General features: G+C 32.7%; 1 protein-coding gene across 3 annotated transcripts in view; it reads left to right on the forward strand.

Annotated features, from left to right (window-relative positions):
- Positions 1 to 23,123, forward strand: part of Agl (amylo-alpha-1,6-glucosidase and 4-alpha-glucanotransferase) — a 67,861-nt gene that overhangs the window by 34,125 nt on the left and 10,613 nt on the right. For 2 of the 3 annotated variants that reach the window (XM_071618086.1, XM_071618087.1), the window contains 10 exons: positions 2,760 to 2,896; positions 3,155 to 3,288; positions 3,989 to 4,164; positions 8,692 to 8,794; positions 10,403 to 10,628; positions 12,882 to 12,993; positions 19,233 to 19,368; positions 20,339 to 20,451; positions 21,143 to 21,354; positions 22,480 to 22,577. In XM_071618086.1, the coding sequence (XP_071474187.1) occupies positions 2,760 to 2,896; positions 3,155 to 3,288; positions 3,989 to 4,164; positions 8,692 to 8,794; positions 10,403 to 10,628; positions 12,882 to 12,993; positions 19,233 to 19,368; positions 20,339 to 20,451; positions 21,143 to 21,354; positions 22,480 to 22,577 (1,447 nt within the window). Of the gene's footprint in view, positions 1 to 2,759; positions 2,897 to 3,154; positions 3,289 to 3,988; positions 4,165 to 8,691; positions 8,795 to 10,402; positions 10,629 to 12,881; positions 12,994 to 19,232; positions 19,373 to 20,338; positions 20,452 to 21,142; positions 21,355 to 22,479; positions 22,578 to 23,123 lie in introns of those variants that run through there. The other variant, XM_027935149.3, reaches the window with a different exon arrangement.

The following is a 23,123-nucleotide window of genomic DNA, read 5'->3' on the forward strand; positions in this document are numbered from 1 at the left end:
GAGTTTAATATTAATCTGTCTGGTTGGTAATATTTTCCCAGATTTTTGTATAAGAAATTTGGTTTATCAAACCCATATTTCTGGTTCATATATTTTCCCATTTGTCATGCCTCTTTTTTGACCTTTATTTCTTTGTCACTTAACCCTTCTTTAAGGACCAGTTTCATTTTTACACCTTCCATAAAGCCTTTCCTTTTATTTTTATTTTTTTAACGTTTTGTTTTCATTGCAGTACCAGGGATTAAACCCAGGGATGCTCTTCCACTGAGCTGCATCCCCTGCCTTTTTTTATTGTTTAATCTTGAGACAGAGTTGCACTAAGTTGCCCAGGCTGGCCTTGAACTTGCAATCCTCCAAACTCAGCCTCCCAAATTGCTGGGATTATAGGTGTGTACCGTCATGCCCAGCTGAACTTTTACAAACTATCACTTTCTTCAGTAATTTCTTTGTTCTACAGACAGACACCCATTACGTTTATTTACTATACTTTCTGGAATATATTACCTTATTTTGGTACTTATAATTTTTTATGAATTTTTATCATTGTATTTAAGAAGTGGGTCTCTAAAACTAGACCTAGGTTCCACTGAGTAGCTGCATAACCTTAGAGTAGTTAAACTCTCTATGGTTCAGTTTTCTCATTGAAAAATATCGCTAATAATAGTATCTATCACAAGGGATTGTTGATAGAATGAAGGGAGTTAATGCATTTAAGACACTTAGACAATACTGAGTTCATAATAAGCACTTAGGAAGTGTTTACTCTAAAATTCTACTAAGATTATAACTTGAGAAAGAAGAATGTAGCTTTTAATCTTTTTTGTGGTTCTTGTCCTCAGCTTTTATACCTCCTACTAAAGCAAGCACATAAGTTCTAGTACATTTTTCTGAGACCTGCTGTATTTATTGGCAAAACAAAGTATTTTGTTCTATGAGTAGTAAGTAAATGTATCTGTTAGTTGTTTTAAGCAGTTACCCTACTCCATTTTCACTCTAGCTGTTGTTCCTTCCTCCACACTTAATTCCATCCCTTTGGTCACTGTCAGATCTGTTTCCTGAAACATTGTTCCCATCAAATTTCATTGTTCATCAGTGGTACTGATATTTACTGAGCAACATTCACCTTTCACAAAAGTTTTAGGACATATGTAGAATGTTATTTTATACTGTCTTGCTTTCCTGATTTTTTTGTATTTAAGCTTTATTTCCCAAATTTTCCTTCCCTTGAAGGAAAAACTTTATCTTAAATTTATTTATTTCTCAGAATATACCATATACACAGTTCATGGATTCATTAAATTCTAACTAAATTTAGTTGATATCACTGAAACCAAAATAACATTTTTAATAAGGTGGGAATGATTAATTTTTAATTTTAATTTTTATTGGTTCTTTTTAGTTATACATGACAGTAGAGTGTATTTTGATATAACTATATAAGCAGGGAATGTATTTTATTCTAATTAGGACATCATTCTTATGGATGTACACCTGGGTGGGATTCACAGTGGGGTATTCATACATGTACATAACAAAATTATGTAAGATTAATTCCATTACCTTTTCTTTTTCTATTCCCCCTCCCTTCCCTCCGTTCCCCTTTGTCTAATCTGAACTTCTGTTTTCTCACCACCCCGCCTTATTGTGGGTTAGCTTCCACATATCAGTGAAAACTTTTGGTTTTTGAGGATTGGCTTATTTCCCTTAGCATGATAGTCTCCAGGTCCATCATTTACTAGCAAATGTCATAAAGGCTGAGTAATACTCCATTGTGTATATATACCACATTTTTTTTATCCATTCATCTTTTGATGCGCACTGAGATTTCATTTCACTCCAGTGAGAATGGCAATTATCAAGAATCCAAGTAACAATAATAAATGTTGGGAAGGATATGGGGAAAAAGGTACACTTATACATTGTTGGTGGGACTACAAATTGGTGCAGTCACTCTGGAATACAGTATGGAGGGAGATTCCTTAGAAAACTAGGAATGGAACCACCATTTGACCCACTCCTTAGCATATATCCAAACAATTTAAAATCACATACTACAGTCATGCAGGCATTATAGCAGCATAATTCACAGTAGCTAAGCTATGATTATCATGTTGAATAATAAAAGAAATGCAATTGTTCTTTCATTGAATAGCAGACTCTGCTATGTACACATAGACATTCTAATGCATCTATTTAAGAATTTTGCCTAATAATAATTTTGCCTAAATGAGAATTTTCCTAATATCTCACTTTGATAATTTGCTTACTTTGAAGTGCCTCCTCAGAGTCCCTCAAAAGCAAGCTTTATTCTTCTTATCACCATAGGTATTCTTGCTTTCTCCGAGACCAGTTCTGTGATTTTCTTAAATCTTGCCTGAATTATAATGAATTTACCACTTTATAACATGGAAAGATACAGGATTATCAATTTTTTCTCCTTTATGTCTTAAGGCAAAAATAAAAATGCCAATTGACTTTGAATATTATAACATTAAAAAAAAAGTAGACCAGTGCCACAAGTTATAACTTTTTGGAAGCTTTGTATGAATTGTGGCAGTAGTGTCCATCAACACGCCTTTGCATCCTGGTTCCAGTCCATACCGCCACACTTTCCTCATACTATGCTGAGTGCCATTGTGGACTAAGTGGCCATTTTGTCTGCTTCTCTGTTCACGTCAAATCATCAGGACTAGCCATAACTCAACTATGGGACATTTTGACTCTATCAGTAATGCAGCATGGTATATCTGAATTTTCAGGGCTAATGTCCGTATTGGCAGAAATAAGACCAAAGAATGACTTGGGGCATCCTTTCTGTGAAAATTTGAGATCTGGAGATTGGATGATCGATTATGTCAGTGGCCGGCTTATTTCACGTTCAGGAAATATTGCTGAAGTAAGTATTAAATAAGTAAGCTGTGTCCTACTCTAAAATAAGCAAAGGCACAATAAGAATTATTATATATAGATATATACATTATATATATATATATATATACCTTTTTTCCTCCCTTCTTTGTGTTTCTAGTTTTAATACATGGAAATTTGATTCATGAATTATTGGATAGCACAGTTTCATGTTATGATTTATCTCTTAAAATATGCGTAGCCTGTGAACACACCAAATTAACTTTTTAAATTATTTTTACAACAGGTTGGTAAATGGTTGCAGGCTATGTTCTTCTACTTGAAGCAGATCCCACGATACCTTATCCCATGTTACTTTGATGCTATATTAATTGGTGCATACACCACTCTTCTGGATGCAGCATGGAAGCAGATGTCAAGGTATATCCAACAAAGCTTATGTAAATAGGTGTGTTTGCATAGAAACTATACACAGAGTCACTTTACACATGCTCTTAAAAGACCAAAGCATGAAATTTGGAGACTCAGAGCTGGAAAAGTTTTTAAGTGGAGAGTAAATTTATTAACATCCTTTAGTCTGAAACATACAAAAACAAACCCATGTAAAATCTGTTCTATATAAAATATGTTTGGGAAAAATTAACTTGTTTTATGTTATTTGTTTCTATTTATTTATTCATTGATTTGTTAAATTTAATTGATATAATGTTTAGAATATGTACATAGAGTTCTTTCTCTAATTTTCATCAATTAAAAGAAAAAAATATTCTGGTATTAGTATGAATGAAATCTGCCTTTTACAATGAAATTTTCTAAAATGAAACTACAAATGGAAATGAATTATGAGAGCCAGCAAGTTGATTTGGGCATGTTTTCAGATTTTTCAGAAAGAAAAAGCACTTCAATTCTGCCATTTGTGTTACAACAAGGCCTGGACTAAAGCCGGCTAAAATAATGGATGCCATGAAAGCAGTTTTGAAATCTAATCAAATTGAACATTTTTTTCCTACTATATTACTATCTTTATACATTTGTGTGGAGAAATCATTTGAAGGGGAAAAACAGAATAAAACTGCTAAAAAGTTTTGTATTTTTACAGATCATATCACTTTCATTACAGCTTTGTTCAGAATGGTTCAACCTTTGTGAAACACCTTTCACTGGGTTCAGTCCAAATGTGTGGAGTAGGAAAATTCCCTTCTCTGCCACTTCTTTCACCTTCCCTTCTGGATGTACCATATAGGTTGAATGAGATCACAAAGGAAAAGCAGCAGTGTTGTGCTTCTTTAGCTGCAGGTAAGGAATTTTGTAGAAGGTTAAAATGTATAAGTCAATAGTATTCAAAAGGAAAACTTACAAGAAAAAGACTTTTTAAAAAAATTAATGAAGTTATCCAAGACTGTATATTATTGCTTAGTAAAATTTCATAGATACTCCTAAAATACTAACCATGTTATTATTTAGTTATAACTGTGTATGAGGCATTTATGTGTGTTTTTATTGTGTCCGGTTAATCCTTTTCTTCCAACTCATGGTATTATTTTAAATAATATTTAAAATATATGTTTTAAATCATTATTTTATTACCCATTTTCCTATATCTCTTCCCAGTTTTTAAAATAAACTTATCTAAAGATCATTTAAAGGTGTCCTATAAGTTACAAAACACAAAACTGATTTTAAATAATTATTATATGGGGATTGGTGTTGTGGTTCAGTGGTGGAATGCTTGCCTAGCATCTGTGAGGCACTGGATTCAATTATCAGCACTGCATATAAATAAATGAATAAATTTAAAGTCTATCAACATCTAATAAATTTTTTTTGTTTTTTTTTTTTTAAATATTTTTTCAGTTGTTGATAGACCTTTATTTTATTTATTTATATGTGGTGCTGAGAATCTAACCCAATGCCTCACACATGTCAGGCAAGTACACTAACCCTGAGCCATAGCCCCAGCCACAAGTAATAAAAGTTTTAAGAAATTAATATTATTATGCATCCAGATGCTGTCAATTGGACATAAAATACTTCCAGCCATGCTTATTGGCATCTGTTCCTGAAAGTAGATTAAAAAATTCAGTCAAATAACAAATATGAGTAAGCAAAATAGGATAAAGAACAGGCTTTCTTTTTAAATAAATTTCCATCATATTTCTGGAAAATATTTAATTCTGGAGGTCACTGAAATTGAGAATTCTCAAAACTAACCTGAAATATGTGAAATTGTAGAAAGTATTATATATTCATGCCTCCCTCTGTTAAATTTAAATTTCATTAAATTTGTATCTGCTCAGATCAAATGAAAAGGCTTCATGGTACCCAACAACTACAATAAAAATTACCTTTTCATTTAGAATGATCATAAAAAAGTCATAAAACTCTTTTTTGGGAGTGGAGATGTAGCTCAGGGGTAGAGTACTTGCCAAGTATGTGTGAGGCCCTAGGATCAATCCCTGTCACCACAAAAATAAAAAAATAAAACAATTTTATTAAAGAATGAAATTAAAACTCTGGTTTAGTTCTATAATTGTTTCATATTTTCACTTGACTGTTTGATCTTCTACTACCTGTCATTTCCCAATGAATCCATGCAAATACTCATGAAACTGAACTGAGCCAATGTGGGGAAAAAACATGCTGATATGAAGAATTTTAGGTTTTAGCCTATTTCATAGAAGCCTATTACATCAAATAGTAATCTCAGTCTTTTGATTGTATGCTGTTGCTGTTAAATACCCCTAATACATGCATTTATTTATAAATTGTATACCAATATATGTTAATGGTACCTGATACACTTACATCCAAGTATAGTATAGTAAGTAAATAGAAATTCTGGTATTTTCTTCTAGCATGGAATGTTTTGCGTAGTGTTTACTGGCAAAAATAGAATAAACTCAGATTTGCAGGTAGGTTTTTTGGAGGTTCATTTTAAAATGGCTGGGAATTCATTTCTTTGGTGATAGTATTGCAAAACATGTTATAATTATAAACTTTTATAATAATTGACGAAGCAGAAATTATTCCAAAGATATATGATCTATAAGTTGTATACTCTCAGAGATGAAAAGGTTAATATGGGTGTGTGGGGAGGGAAGAATAGATGTTTGCTTGTTGGATTAGTCAAAGGGGAGTGAACAGAAGCAGAGATGGTAATAGGAAGCCCGTAGAATGAATTGAGAAGTAACTTTCCTGTGTACATTATGAACACATGACCAGTGTAACTCCACATCATGTACAACCACAAAAATGGGAATTATATTCCCTGTATATATAATATGTCCAAATATACTCTACTCTCATGTATATCTAAAAAGAACAAATTTAAAAAGTTAATATAAATATTTCCACATATCAGTGATACAGATTTTATAGCCTTTCCTTTTTAACAAAGACAGACTGTATATATTTTAGGATATACAAATTTAAAGTCACCTTTGAATCTCTCTATCTAGGTTTCATACAAAATGTTGAATGGGTTAAACTATAGGAATGCTGTCTGACACAGACTGCTACCTATATGTTAGCTGCTGTCATTGTCATCATCATCAAAGTTTGTAGCCATCAATCATGTATATCAACCATTATTTAAAAATACACGGTGTGGGCTGGGATTGTGCCTAGTAAGAGTGAGGAACTGGGTTCAATTCTCAGTTCTGCATATAAATAAAGTCCACTGACAACTAAAAAACATATTAAAAAAACACAGTGTGTTTAGGGAAACTCTGTACTATCATTTTGGAGATAGCATAGAAAAAAATGTCTAATGTTACCCTTTGTTCCAATATTTCTCTTTTTCTTCTTCCTCTTTTTCTTTCTCTCTCTTTTTTTTTTGGGGGGGGGTCCCCTTTGGCTCTGGGGATTGAACCTAGGGTGCTTAACCACTGAGCTACATCTCCACCCTTTTTAAATTTTTACTTTGAGACAGGGTCTCACTAAATTGCTTAGGGCCTCACTAAGTTGCTGAGGCTGGCTTTGAACTTGTGATCCTTCTGCCTCTATCTCCTGAATTTCTGGGATTATAGGCCTGTGCCACTGTACCTGGCTGCTTCACCATTTTTTGACTATTTTTTTTAGTACAAATAACAGCTAACAATCATATTTCTTCAAATGTTTTATAAAAAACCAACTGGACTGGGAATGTAAATCAGTGGTAGAGCACTTGCCTAACATGTACAAGGACCTTTCTTCAATCCCCTGAATCACAGGGAAAAAAAAATAAAGAAACTCAAATCAGTTTAAAAGTAAAATTTTAGAATTTTTCCTATTACATATCCTATTTTTATCTTACACATAAAAGTTGTAATTACCAGGAATGTTCATTGTTTAGCATACAAAATCCCGTTTTCATCTGCAAAAAATTTTTATGAAAGTATAACACTTTTTAAAAATTCATTTATTTTTACTTTTCCTTTTTTGAGGGGGCAGGTACTGAAGGTTGAAACTAGGGGTGCTTTATAACTGAGCTTCATCCTAGCCCTTTTTTATTTTATTTTTTTTTATTTTGAGCCAGGATCTCATTAAGTTGCTTAGGGCTTTGCTAAATTGTTGAGACTGGCCTCAAACTCGTGAACTTCATGCTTCAGCATTCCAGATTGTTGGGATTACAGGCTTGTGCCACCACACCCAGCCAAAATATATTTATTTTTAGTTGACAAACATTATATTTATTTATTGTATACAAAGTGTAACAGTATTAATTTATTTTAAATTAATAGGAAATTTGGTAATATGTTTGACTCCAGAATAATAGAGTAATATACGTATTTAGTTGGTTATCATTCAGGTAATCATTTCATATTTAGATTTATTTATTATCCTTAAAGACATGGTAGAATCTTTAAAGCATGTACTTAGTATCATATTATATTACTTTATATGTTAAATATTTGATTTCTTGCTTTTAATTTATTAAAATAAAGGTTTTTGTCTTTTTAAAGATATCTTGAAATCAGTTGTCTAGCAATCTTAAAATCAATTGTCTAGCACTGGTTCTTGGGGCAGAGGATGTAACTCAGTGGTAAAGTGCTGGCATAGCATACAGGAGTCCCTGGGTACTAGTCCCAGAACCTCAACAAAAAAAATCTAACACTGTTTACTATTCTCCTTTGGGTCTTCTAAAAATCTGGTAAATCAGATGTGGTGGTACACACTATATTCCCAGCATCAGAAGCTGAAACTGGAGAATGCCTGCGCAACATAGAAAGAGCCTATCTCCAACAAGCAAGCGAAAAATAACCTGATAAGAATATAGAATTGGGGCTGGGGTTGTGGCTCAGCACTAGAGCACTTGCCTGGCATGTGTGGGGCCCTGGGTTTGATCCTCAGCAACGCATATAAATCAATAAAATAAAAGTATGTGTCCAACTACAACTAAAAACCAAATATTTTTTTTAAAAAAGAAGAATTGCTCTGGGGGGGGTGGCACATGCCTATGATCCTATTGACTCAGGAGGTGGAGGCAGGAGGATCATGAGTTTAAAGCTAGCCTCAGGAATTAAGGCATGCTGACCCTAAGGAATGAAGGAATGTAGCGAGACCCTGTCTCAAAATTAATAAAAGAGCCTGGAAATTTGCCTCAGTGGTTTTATATATATATATATATATATATATATATATATATATATATATATATATATATATATATATATAAAATTTCATTCCATAAAAGTTGACATAACAGACATACATTTTGCAGATAATTTTAGAGAGTTTGCAGACACATTGTAACTTACTCTTCTACCCCATGTTTAGAGTAACTATTGTGTGATAATACAGTTTATTATATTTATATTTACATATATTTATCTTTTCTGTTAGGCTTACCTCATTTTTCTTCTGGTCTTTTCCGCTGCTGGGGAAGGGATACTTTTATTGCTCTTAAAGGTTTACTGCTGGTTACTGGACGATATTTAGAAGCCAGGTAAGAGATCATCTAAAAAGTTGCAATGTAAGTTTATGTCTTAATGTTTTCTATATGTTCTTCAAACCTTTCTTCTGATCCATCTAATCTCAACATTTGAGAGGTATGTTTTCCATAAATTTTTCAATGGTATTTTTATAAATGTTCATTGAAAAATATAAGAAAAATTTAAAGGAGGGAAAACTCTTTGAATTTACCAAGTTCTACTCATCCATATTATAGGTTAGGTTATGTTCAGAATTTGTAAGTTTATTTTTATAAGATAAAATTTTTGATCATTTTATGTCTTTTATAATGAAGTTACTGCTGGCTTGTTGAGTCTTACAGAAAAAAAAAAAAAAAAAAAGATAGCAGCTTTCCTTCTGTTTGTTGCAAGCTTGTGAGCTCCAGTTTCCAGATTCAAAATGATCTTTTTTTTATGTCACACAATAATATAAATGAATTTATTGGAGGTTGAAAAGAAAGTTCTGCAGCAGTGTGATTCAGAATGTTCCACAAAACAGTACTAACACCATCATCTGAGAACTTGTTAGAAATGCCTATTCTTTGTGCCTATGGCAGACCCCCTGAATCTTAACCTGGGGATGGAGAGGGCATGATAGGAGAAACTGTATTCACATCATCTAGGTAGCAATCACCAACTGGAAGTCTGGTTAGGAAATGCGAAATGGAACAACTATTTTGACTACCTATACCACAGGGGTGGTTTTCCTTCCTCCCTTTGTAGAGGTGTTCATGGATCAGAAATCTTTTTATTCAGTTTTCATGTATATGACATTTTTCTGGAGGGTCAAGATTGCTAGAACTCTCTCACCTTTTATTAATTGGGAATGTCATGTGCATACGGACCCTTTTGTATTTTAGAAAACAAAACTTTGCTATTGTACTATTACTGGATAAACATTAAACTGAAACATAGAATTAATAAAATTTCTGAATGTTTTAGTTAAAAAGCATTAAAGTCTAGATGTTTTTAAATGACTTTTTCCAAGATCATACAGGTTGGCAAAGCTAGGATTTAGACCTCAGCCATATTATTTCTTAATTTTATGATCTTTCCAGAACACAACTCCATCTTACAAATGAGATACACCAAATCTTACATCTCATTTGGTGTATGATAGTAGAATACTATTTTTAAATTTTAAATACCAATTTTTAAAATTGAGTGGTTTTTTTTAAAGTCAGCTTCTAGCCATCGGTTTTCTTATATATTTGCTTTGCTTTTGGTATGTTATAAAATAAAAGTTTATGCCTAATAATTACTTGGATTTTGAAATACTATGGATTTCAAAAGTAGAATCTAGAGCTATAAGGAACTTTAAAATCACCCAGCCCAATACCTGACTACACAGATGAAAAAACTGTTCCAAAGAGGGAAAGTCACAAATTGTTAGAGAAAAAGCCAGGGCTGCAACCAAAATCTCTTACTTTCAATTCATTGCTTGTTTATCATATTATGACCGCTTTCTAAAAATATATACAAAAAGAAATAAGGACAAGTGAGAAAATACTTCCATGACACAGTCACCAAAAGTGAACATGTTTGTCTTCAGTTTTTAATAGTATGTTTTCATTTCAAATGATCCCTTCAATTCTGTTGTTTAGGAATATTATTTTAGCATTTGCTGGTACCCTGAGGCATGGTCTCATTCCTAATCTTCTCGGTGAAGGAACTTATGCCAGATACAATTGCCGGGATGCTGTGTGGTGGTGGCTCCAGTGTATTCAGGATTACTGTAAAATGGTTCCAAATGGTGTAGACATTCTCAAGTGCCCAGTTTCCAGAATGTATCCAACAGATGATTCTGCTCCTTTGCCTGCTGGCACACTGGTAAAGAGAATTTATTAAAACATTTTTTCTTGAAATATGACTTATTTCCTAATATACAGTAAACATAAAACTGCTCCTTGCCTAAAGAGCTTGTAACATGGTAGAAGAGATGATGTGTCCACATAAACATGGTCATTGCAAAGATGGACAAGTAGTACTATGTAGTCTCATAAAAGGGAGAGAGGAGTAGTAGGTGGGACTCAGGGAAGAGGACTTATAAAGTAACTAAAATTTCACCTAAATGCACTCTGAAAATGTGAGTAGGATTTTAGGAGAGTTTGTGGGAGAGTATGGGAAGACTTGAAAGATGAAAGGAACAGTGAAGCATATTGAGTTGAAGCACAGTTTAGGACATACTGCTCTGCCTAGTTTCAATTTCTGTGTAAAACACCTGAGGGTAGTGAGAGAATATGGAAAGGGTGAATCAGGTGTAGAGGGCTTTGTCAACCAATCCAGGTAGTTCAGAGTCTATCTTATGAATGATGTTGAACTGATAAACATTTTTGAGTGTTTTTCCCCAATAGGGAATGTACAATAATACTACGTTTTTTGTCACTTCTGATCTGCTTTTGTTATCATGTATTCAATATAAGACTTCAGGGGTGGTGAAAACTGCTTCAGGGCTAGCATATTTGTGTCCCCATGATGTTTATATTTATCATGAAGTATTCAAAAGACATTTGTCAAAAAATAATTCTTTATCTCGTTCCATTGTCCTACATGGGTTAATGTTATCAAGTAGGTATTTATTTTAGATCTATTTATTTTCTCAAAATTTGGTAAAAGTTGCACAGTATTTTTATGTGCTTCATACATTTTATAACTATATCAAGAATTTTTATATGATAGATTCAGATTTATTTACAGGTTTTTTTTTAAAAAATAAAGTATAAAGTATAATCAAATATATGAGGACTCTAAATTTCATTTTTTGTTTATATGCTTCACCTTATTTTTAAAAAATACAATTCTATATCTCCCTATATGTCATCCTAAGTATTACTTTATTATTAATGTGGGCAAAGAAAATTATCTGTGGACTCTTTACATTCACTGGGATATTTTCTGAAGTCATCACAGATTCCCATGTTTGAGAGTACCACTTTTGCACATAATTTAATCACTATTACCTATATGTGCAGAGGAGTGAGAATATTTAGGTGCTAAATGACAAGCTAAACTCATTATTGTTTATTGTTCTGATAGAAACTATTCAAGCTCGTCATTTCACCTATCTGCAAAATTACAAATTATTTTGTCACAGACCTGAATAGTTAAAACTACTAATGTTAAATATTCGCTATTCCCCTTCTCGGTCTATTCCCTAAAGACCTAAAAAGAGCATGCTACAGGGACACTGCTACATCGATGTTCATAGCAGCACAATTCACAATAGCAAGACTGTGGAACCAACCTAGATGCCCTTCAATAGATGAATGGATAAAAAAAATGTGGCATTTATACACAATGGAGTATTACTCTGCATTAAAAAATGACAAAATCATAGAATTTACAGGGAAATGGATGGCACTAGAGCAGATTATGCTAAGTGAAGCTAGCCAATCCCTAAAAAACAAATGCCAAATGTCTTCTTTGATATAAGGAGAGTAACTAAGAACAGAGTAGGATCGAAGAGCATGAGAAGAAGATTAACATTAAACAGGGATGGGAGGGAAAGGGAGAGAGAAGGGAAATTGCATGGAAATGGAAGGTCCCTCAGAGTTACACAAAAGTACATACAAGAGGAAGTGAGGGGAAAGGGAAAAATAATACAAGGGGGACAAATGAATGTCAGTAGAGGGGGCAGAGAGAGAAGAGGGGAGGGGAGGGGAGGGGAGGGGGGATAGTAGAGAATAGGAAAGGCAGCAGAACACAACAGACACTAGTATGGCAATATGTAAATCAATGGATGTGTAACTGATGTAATTCTGCAATCTGTATATGGGGTAAAAATGGGAGCTCATAACCCACTTGAATCAAAGTGTGAAATATGATATATCAAGAACTATGTAATGTTTTGAACAGCCAACAATAAAAAAAATAAATAAATAAATAAAAAATAAAATAAATATTCATATGACAGATTGAATTATTTTGTGTAGTGGGAGCTGCTGCTTTTCCCTGGGCCTACTCCAATCCTTATTTCTCCCTCCAAAGAAAAGTATGTGTTTTCATATTACTTAAGTTGTGGGATTTAGGAGAAGATAAGTATGTAGTTTCTAATAGAGGTCACATCCATTCTGTCTCAAACAGGATCAGCCATTGTTTGAAGTAATTCAGGAAGCCATGCAAAGACACATGCAAGGCATACAGTTCCGAGAAAGGAATGCTGGACCACAGATAGATCGAAACATGAAGGACGAAGGTATGGAATTTTAACTCCATAGTGAATATTCACTGATGCAGAGAAATTAAACCTTGTAATCATTCTCTCACTTTGCAGTAATGGGTGAAAAACCTTAGGATGTAACAATGAGAAAGATAACACTGTTTTTGATCTCACTTAGTTTTTAGTTTCTAGAGGAAATATGAAATTTCATATCATTCGAGTCAGCCAATATTAACAGTAATATTGATGGTTCCAATTTATAATGATAACATCAATATTTTTTTAAAGAGAGAGAGAATTTTTTAATATTTATTTTTTAGTTTTTGGTGGACATAACATTTTTATTTTTATTTTTATGTGGGCTGAGGATCGAACCCAGTGCCCCGTGCATGCCAGGTGAGTGCGCCTCCGCTTGAGCCACATCCTCAGCCCCAATAATATCAATATTAATTGCCACGAATTGAGTCATTATGTGGTAGGCATTGTGCTGACTACTTAACCTATGTTGTTCCAATTTAATACTCCCAAGAACATTTGGAACAAGTTATTTTGTTTTCATTTTTACTAAATGAGAAAACTGAAGAGTAGCCTGCCCAGAACCACAGAGCTACTAAGTGGCAAACTACGATTTTTTCCCTGGTCTCTCTCTTTGGCTTAGGCTCCTATAAAACAGTTTTTACAAAAAGGATATATGTATATCAAGTTAAAATTGATAAACTTTTAACTTCTTCTTCCTTATTTTATGGTACACAATCATTACTAGCCAATGCAAGGCTGATTGTTTCATTTTTCCCCTATTTCTCTTAGAGAATCATTCTAATGCATTTATTGTATATTTATTTTTATAAAACATGTATTATTTTATTTATATGTCATTTTAATATTTTGTTAGTGCATTATAGTTATATATAATTTTGGGTTCATTTTGAGATAGTCACACAACCATTTGTTCCACTTCAGTCACTAGTACTTCTTCTTTTCTTCCCGTATTCCCTCCACCCATGTTCACGCCGCCATATTCCCTTTCCTCTACTCTACTGGTTATTTATTTATTTATATAGTTTTAATTGGTGATTTATAGATGTACATAACGGTTAAAATCATAATTTGGTCAATTGCATTCTACTGTTCCTCTCCCATCCTGTCTCCCTCCCCCTCTGCTCCACTGATCTCCCTTCAATTTTCATGGGATCTGTACCCTTTTCTTTTTTCCTTGTTTCTGGCTTCTGCATATGAAAGAAAACAGTATACCCTTGACTTTCTGGATCTGTCTTATTTCACTTAGATGCTGTTCTCCAGTTCTATCCATCTAATAGCAAATGCCATGTGTATCAATTTTTTAACTTTATAGTTTAGAGAGAATTTGAGATTCATAAAAGTTTGCAAAAAAGTGATACATGGATAACCATGAACCATTCTCCCAGTTTCCCTCAGCTTTTCCCAATGGGAATGTCTTATATAACTGAAGTATCTTTAGGAAATTGACATTAGTATGATACTGTTAACTAGCCTATTAACTGTTAACTAAACCTGATTTGGTTTCTAGTTTTTACATTTTCTCATCTGTGTGTCTGCGTGTTTGTGCATATATGCTCACACTTGCATATATGTGTGCATGTAACTCTGTGAAATGTGACTCCATGTATAACTTCATGTAACCACTACCACAATCAAGAAATAGAACTAATCCATTACCACAAAGGTCTTTGTGTCTGTTTGCCTTTATAGTTAACACCTACCCACTCTACTACCACACTTGAATTCTAACAACTGCTAATCAGTTCTCTCTATATATGATTTTATTATGTTGGGAATGTTATGTAAATTGAATCATACTGCATATAACCTTTTGAGTGGTTTTATTCATTAATCATAATGCCCCCGAGATCCATCCAAGCGGATGCATGCATTGTAGTTTATTCCTTTTTGTTGCTGAATAGTATTCCCTCTTAGGGATGTCAGAATTTATTTAACCATTCATCCACTGAAGGACATTTAGGTACTTCCATTTTTTTACTAATACAACTAATATGAATATTTCATATGTAGATTTTTACATGACACATATGTTTCATTTCTCAGGGAATGCCCAAGGATATGAATCAGTCATATAATGAGTGCCTGTTTTATTTTATAAGAAATTGCCAAACAATGTTCCAGAATGGTTGTACCATTCTGGTTGATTTTCATCTATACTGAATCACCATTTGTTGTTATGGAGTTTTGTTTTGTTTTCAAAGAAGTGCTAATGGTTGTGTAGACTGCTATACAATATTTGCATTTCTCTAATGTTAAACATCTTTTCATGTACTTATTTGCCATTCATCTTCCCTAATTGTGTCTTTCGCTTATTTTCTAATTGGATTGCTGGTTTTTTGACTGTTAAGCATTTTAAAAATATTGTTTCAAAATTTTTATTATAGAATGTCCCAGTTTAGCCATTTGTAAGTGTGCAGTTCAGTGGCTTTAACTACATTCACATTGTTGTGTAGCCATCATTACTATCCATCTCCAGAACTTTTTTGTCATCCCAAACAGAAACTACCCAGTAAACAATAAGTACTCATTCCCCAGCTCCTAAAAATTGCTATTCTACTTTCTGTGTCTATGTATTTAACTATTTGAATGTATTTGTCCAGTTTCTGTTGCTATAACAAAATACCTGAGGCAGGCCACTTTATAAAGAAAAAGATTTGTTTAGCTCAAAGGTTTGGAGGCCGAAAGTATAAGCTGAAACATCCCTGTTGAGTTTGGCGTCTGGTGAGGACCCTCTTGGTTATATCACATCATGACAGATAACCTCATAGTGGGAGAGATTATGTGTGGGGGAGATCTCATGACAAGAAAGAAAGGCAGAGATTTAGGGGTCACAATCATTCTTATTCTTTGGAACCTAACCCACTCTGAAAGGCCGTCATTGATCTTTTCCAATGGTAATGTCTCCAGTGACTCAACCACCTTCATCAGGCCACACCTCTTAAAGCTTCCAGCACATCTAAATCATAGTCTGTGTACCTCATATAATTGAAATAATAATATATTTGCCCTTTGTTTCTGGCTTATTTCATTGAGCATAATTTTTTTACAGTTCAACCATGTTGTATGTGTATCAGAATTCCAAAATTTCTAAAATGAAATTTTCCATCTAACATTTTTCAAAACTAGAAATTACAACCAAAATAAGCTGGAAGAAAAAAAAAACCCTCTTAAAACTTACAGAGATTCTCTTCCAGACTGTTTCCATGATTTTCATTAGAGAATCTCAATGGGATAGAGGGTCTTTATATGCCAAACAGAAATAAAGGACTTACCCTGGCTGTTCCCCTTGTTGGTAAGTGTTCTCTCCACATCCTAAGTATTCTCTCCACATCCGTGGCTTCTTAATGAAGCAGGCCTACATTCTCAAACCTGAAAGGATGCCAGTCGTTCTGTAGGCATCTGTCTTCTGGCACCACACCGCTATGTGCCAAGTCTACAGCTGAGTTCCAAGAAGGCCATACATTTTTGAATTGCAAATCTGTGCTAAGTATATAAGACAATGACTGACAGGAAAAAAATGTTTTTTAATTACAAACTCAATCCATGTGGTTTATTTATCAGTGGAAGAAGTTAGAAATTAATTCCCCTCTCCCCCCCCCAAAAAAAAAAACCCCAGCAAGTAGCAAACAAATTTCCTTGGAAATCAGTCACATGTAGAGTGCACCCTAGAAAAGAGAAGGGGCAAAACAGTTGCCACCCACTTTCATGAGTTTCATCAAATACTGGATCTATTCAAAGGTGAAGAGAAAAGGCAACTTTCAAAAAGGCTGTGAGGGAAAATCTGTTCCAAGCCTCTGTCTTTATTTAGTATGGGATCTTCATGTTCACATGGCATTCTTCCTATAGTTCACATCATCTTCCCTTTGGGTGTATCTGTGCCCAAATTTCCTCTTATAAAAATACCAGTCAGATTGGATTAGGGTCCACCCTAATGACCATTGTAACTTGATTACCTTTGTGAAGTTCAGTTTCTAAATAAAGTCACATTCAGATACACTGGAGGCCAGGATTACAATTTTTAAATTTGTGGGGAGGGATCCATTCAAACAAAAACAAAAATGTTTAGTTTTGAGAAGTATTTATATACTACTGATGGCATTCCTTTTTTATTTTTTATTATTTGTATGTCACAGTGGAATGCATTACAATTCTTATTAAACATATAGAGCACAATTTTTCATATCTCTGGTTGTATACTAAGTATATTCACACCAATTTGTGATGGCATTCCTTTTTTAAAATAATTTACAGTCAGGCATGGTGACACATACCTGTAATCCCATGGCTTGAGAGACTAAAGCAGGAGGATTGCCAGTTGAAAGCCAGCCTCAGCAAATTAGTAAGGCCCTAAGTAACTTAGTGAGACCCTTTCTCCAAAAAAGAAAAAAAAAGAAAGAAAATTTACAAATGTATTTATCGAGATATAAAATATTCCTCCCATGCTCCCGCTCCCTATCCCACTCTAGATAGGGCAGAGGGTTGGAAGGGAAAGGAGGGGGCATAGGTTATTAATGATGGTGGAATGTGATGATCATTATTATACAAAGTACATGTATGAAGATATTAATTGGTGTGAATATACTGTGTATACAACCAGAGATATGAAAAATTGTGCTGTATATATGTAATAAGAATTGTAATGCATTCCGCTGTCATATATAAATAAAAGAGATATAAAATATTTATGTTTTTATTAATTTAATCTGCTCCTAGGTATCTAGCCTATGAAATAATTTAAAACACACAAAAAAGTCATATTATATGATGATATTGATCATACCATCATTTATAATTATATAAAAGGAAGAAATAGCCTTTACAATTAACATAAAATATTTACAATGACCAGAATGAAAAAATTACAAAATTATACCTCTGACACACAAATGTGAAATCTAGTAAATAAAAAATATTTGGATATAAGCCATTTATAAAAATATTACTGTATAAAAATATTAGAAGGAAGTATATGTCTTTTGATTTTAAAATATGATTATGGTTTTATAATTTATGATTTTAAAATATAATATTACACTTAAAATATATTAATATGTTAATATTAATAAAATGGCACCATTTTTAACATAACGTAATGAACCTTTGAGTTTCTAGGTAACTCACTAAACTCATTGGCAAATATTGTATGTTCAAAATTACATTTTATATATTAATTTAAAATCATTAATTTATTATTTCTAGCAGTAACATTCAAATACTAACCCTGCTAACCCAAGTTAGCTGCTAACAATCACTTATAGTTCTTTTATCCTTCAGTAAATCAATAGAAATAGATTTTATATTTAAAGAACATATTTTGTGATATCTTTGAATTAATTTCATTTTTTATTTCAACTTACAGATAGTGGTATAAATTTTACCTCAAACTTAGTACTCAAATTAAGCAGAAATTAACATTTGGGTATATTTTCTTCAGATCTTTCTGTTTTTGTTTGAAAAGAAATAAACCATATCAGGTATATCCAAAGCTTCGTTTCTCCTTTTCTTCCTTTCCTCTCTAGAATTAATGACTATCTTATAATCAGGGTTCACTATTTCCATGTATATTTTTAATGCTTTAGGCTTTTGTGTGTATTCAAGTATATGCAAATTACATGTGATCTATGTTGTGTTGTATATATTCAGTGTACTATAACATATACACTGTATAAATATTAGATGTATTTTAAAATTATACACAAATATGTGTATAATTTCATGAGTTTCTTATAGACCAGATAGACATGAATAGTTGTATACATTAGTATTATCTGTTTTAAGCTTTTACAGAAAAAGTTTTTATTATACATCTCCTTTTATGACTTGTTTACCCAATCATTTTGTCTTGGGTATTTTTGTTCACATAAATCTACTTCTTTAATTTTATATGATAGAGAGTGTTTCTCCATATATAAACAGCATTTAATCATTCCTCTACTGAGTGGCTTATTTTTTTGCTGATAAAAGCAATGTAATGATGAATATTCTTATAAGCATCTCCATGTACACAGAAGTAAGGATTTCCCTAGAGTATATTTAGAAAGAAATGTAACTACTGTTCAATTTTACGTCTCTAATTTTTAAGATATTACCAAGTTGATCTTCAGAATAGTTGTCCTGGTTTATTATATTCCTATAAATTGTATAAATATTTTAACTAAAACATTAATTTTCATTTGCTATATATAATATGTACCGGTTATAGAACATTTGTTTTATACATGTTTTGGGTTTTTTAGGTTTTAATATGACTGCAGGGGTTGATGACAAAACAGGATTTATTTATGGAGGAAATCGCTTAAATTGTGGCACATGGATGGATAAAATGGGAGAAAGTGACAGAGCTAGAAACCGAGGAATCCCAGCCACTCCAAGGTAGTGTTTATTTTAAAGTGCCTTTGTAATTATGCCCTTTTTTTAAAAAAAATATTTTTTAAATATATATATTTTAGTTGTAGGTGGATACAATACCTTTTTTTTTAATTTTTATGTCATGCAGAGTATCGACCCCAGTGCCTCAGGCATGCTAGGTGAGCGCTCTATCACTTGAGCTACAACCCCAGCCCCTAATTATGCCCTTTTAATTTACCATTTCAGTTTTTAAAAACACATACTTGTAGAATCTTTTACTCTATTAATGATGTATTCTTCATAGTAAATCAATAAAAATCTGCCTCTCTTCCTCTCTTCTATTTTCTGACTCATCCTTTCTTTCTCCTTGTCATGCAGATATGTTCCTTTTGATATATGTTATATAACAAAGCTCTCTGTTCTTTTTTTTAGAAATTATCAAAGTTTTAGCCTCTGCAAGTACTTCAAAATCAAGTCTTATGATCTATTATCCCAATGGTTAATATTTCATTGTGCATATCTTTTGTAAATATGAGCAACCATCAGTTGTTCTGTCTTTTATAAAGTCTTTTCACTTCATCAAAAGGGAATCTTTTTTCTTCGTAATTCTTTAAACTTTTGTGCCAGAATTTGTCATTTTTCTTTTTTTATTTCAGAAGCTATCAACAAATAGCTTCTTGTACTATATTAAGCTGAGAAGCTCTTTTCTTCAAATTTTATCTTCAGTCAGAATTATCTAAAAAATAATTTTTAAATAGTTGCTACTGGACTGAGGGGTGTAGCTTCCTGGTAGAACACTTCTCTAATTTGGGTGAGGCCGGGTTTCAGTCCCCAGCAAAATTATATATTCCTTATAAAGTTAGGATTTCTTAGTAGATAGTTGCTTTTATAATGAAATGGTTGTACTATTTATCAGAATTGTTTATCAAATTCCTTCTTAAAATAGTGCCTAAACAAATCCTACTTAGAGAATAAAATTTATTTTTAATTTTAGAGATGGGTCTGCTGTGGAAATTGTGGGCTTGTGTAAATCTGCCGTTCGTTGGTTGCTGGAATTATCCAAAAAAAATATTTTTCCTTATCATGAAGTTAGAGTAAAAAGACATGGTAAGCTGTTCCTTTTATTTACAAAGAAACTTCTAATACTGTCTGTATTTTTAACTATGTACTCATCATTTGATGCAGTTAGCTAATATTAGAAAACCATAAATTTCAAGAAGAAAGAAAAATCATTAATCTACTCTATGGAAATTGTAGCAAATCTAGTTACTAACCATATTTTTGATAGCAGTTTAAACTGAGGTAAGAAAAACAACATAGTTACTGCCTTATTGTGCTTTTCTTTTATCTTAGTGTGACTGTGAACAGGTTCTATTTTCATGAACAATTTTGAAATCTTTACATCTTTTTTGAGAAAATTCTGTCCCATTGAAATATTATTTGAGCCAGATAAATAATTTAAAATTTTCTAATTCATTTGTTAAAAGTAAAAAGAAATGGATGAAATTAATTATGTTTCATTTAAGATAATGTGTGTGAAATATTATTCAGTATGTAGTCAATATAAAATTATTCCTGAGCTATTTTATATTTTGGGAAGTACTAAGTTTTTGAAATCCAGTAAATGTTTTATATCACATCTCAATTTAGGCTAGCTACATTTTCAAAAAGTGGACAATTTATTTCTCCTTAGTAGATAAAAAGTAATAAGTGTACTAAGTACGACTTTTTGGCTCTTATTAGAGGTTTGAATTGCTTTAAATGTCTGAAACTGCCATGTCTTTTCATCATTTTCCAGGGAAAGTTGTAACAGTCTCATATGAAGAATGGAACAGAAAAATACAAGACAACTTTGAAAAACTGTTTCATGTTTCAGAAGATCCTTCTGATTCTAATGAGAAGCATCCAAATCTAGTTCACAAACGTGGCATATACAAAGACAGTTATGGAGCTTCAAGTCCTTGGTGTGACTACCAGCTAAGGCCTAATTTTACCATAGCAATGGTGGTGGTAAGTGAAGTGTTTGTTACTGTCCAAATTGTAATAGAATTTACTTAATTTATTTTTTATTTTTTACTGTTTTCATTGAACTGCAGAAAAGAATATTGCTTACTAGTTTTATATAGTCTTTTATAATTAAAAAGGTCTGCTTATCACCTTTAACATTTACCAATCAGTATCAAAAAATAGAAAACAATGGAAGATGATCAATGAAGTGTTTTCTTGATGTATTTTTCACATCCTGAATACATTTATAAAATGATATTTGTGCAAGACAGTGTGCTTGGATTTTGCTGTTTATGCCAAATCCAGCTGCTTCAATGAGCCCCTGACCCACCCAGTTGTCCTGAAAGCTAAAGATGTCTGTATTTCCAGTCATCTGAGCCACAACCAGTGCCTCAGCATGCTAGATGGGAAGTTCTGGAGCAGTGAATTACCAGGAGTAGCTTAATTAATAAATTATGTATAGCCAAGGATTCTAGAGTCTCTCCTTTTTAAATTCTGCCTAAACTATGAGGGCAATAAAATAGTGGTTTGTGTTTGTCCATGCCTGCCTAGCTGTTTCCATTTTGTCAAAAACATAACTAAGCATGGTATTATAAATTACAGTAGAATGAAAAACACACAGGCACACAGGACAGCTTTGGTTCAATGTGCATTTGATTTTATTAATCATTAACATTAACTGTAGGTCAACCACCAAAATTAATGCAGATCCTCCTCTCCTTCTTCTCTGTATCACAAGTAACTTTACACTGTCTACATTTTATTATGATCCTAGAAGCAGAAAGTGGGTTCAGATATACCTTACAGGAAACTCTTGTAAATATTATAAAGAATCAATTACATGAGTTGAAGTGAGTTCTATATTCCTAATAACTATGGCAACTTCCTATTGATCTAGTACATTTTTGAAGAATACCCACACATTTTCCTAACTTCTAAGGCCTAGAACAAGGCTTCCAAGTTAGCATCATGGAAATAAATCTGGTTAGGCATCTACTCTTAAATTCTGCCCACACTGTATTTTTAAATATATTCATTCTTTTTCAAGATGATGATTTGTATATGTAGGTGGAAAGTAATTCTTCTGTGATGTGAAAAAGTTGTATGTTTGTTTTTGGCATTCATTAGGCCCCTGAGCTGTTTACTACAGAAAAAGCATGGAGAGCATTGGAGATCGCAGAAAAAAAATTACTTGGTCCCCTTGGCATGAAAACTTTAGATCCAGAGTAAGTTGGAATCTAATATTAAGAATGTTGTTAGTATTATATTTAATCCAAATATATTAACACCAGCTATTAATTTTTCTTATCGATAACATCTCCAAAATTTCATTCAGACTGAGTTTTTAAAAGCGTCATCTGTACTTTCATTAAGCATCAATACTCAGAATGCCTCTGTCTTATTCTGTATTCAATAATCAATTAGAGTTTTAGTTTTTAAACTAATGCCATGAATATTGTCTGATGTACATTTTTCTTATCATAAAGGTGGTAAATGATTATTATAAACATTAGAAGTCACAGATATATAAAGAAAAACATGAAATTACTTTAAACCCCTTTATCTAGAAGTAAGCATCATTATCATCTGATCTATCTGTGCATTTTTGTACAATTTGGACCATATGGGCATATACCTAAGAGAATTTATGCAAAACATTACATGGGGTCAATCCCCAGCACCACAAAAAGAAAAAAAAAATCATTCCCTTGCTTCCTTTCTTCACCTCAATTCTACTCCTGAAAGGTGGTCATTATTTTTTATATTGTTTC

Source organism: Marmota flaviventris, chromosome 10 (assembly GCF_047511675.1).
Source record: "Marmota flaviventris isolate mMarFla1 chromosome 10, mMarFla1.hap1, whole genome shotgun sequence".
Taxonomy (NCBI): domain Eukaryota; kingdom Metazoa; phylum Chordata; class Mammalia; order Rodentia; family Sciuridae; genus Marmota; species Marmota flaviventris.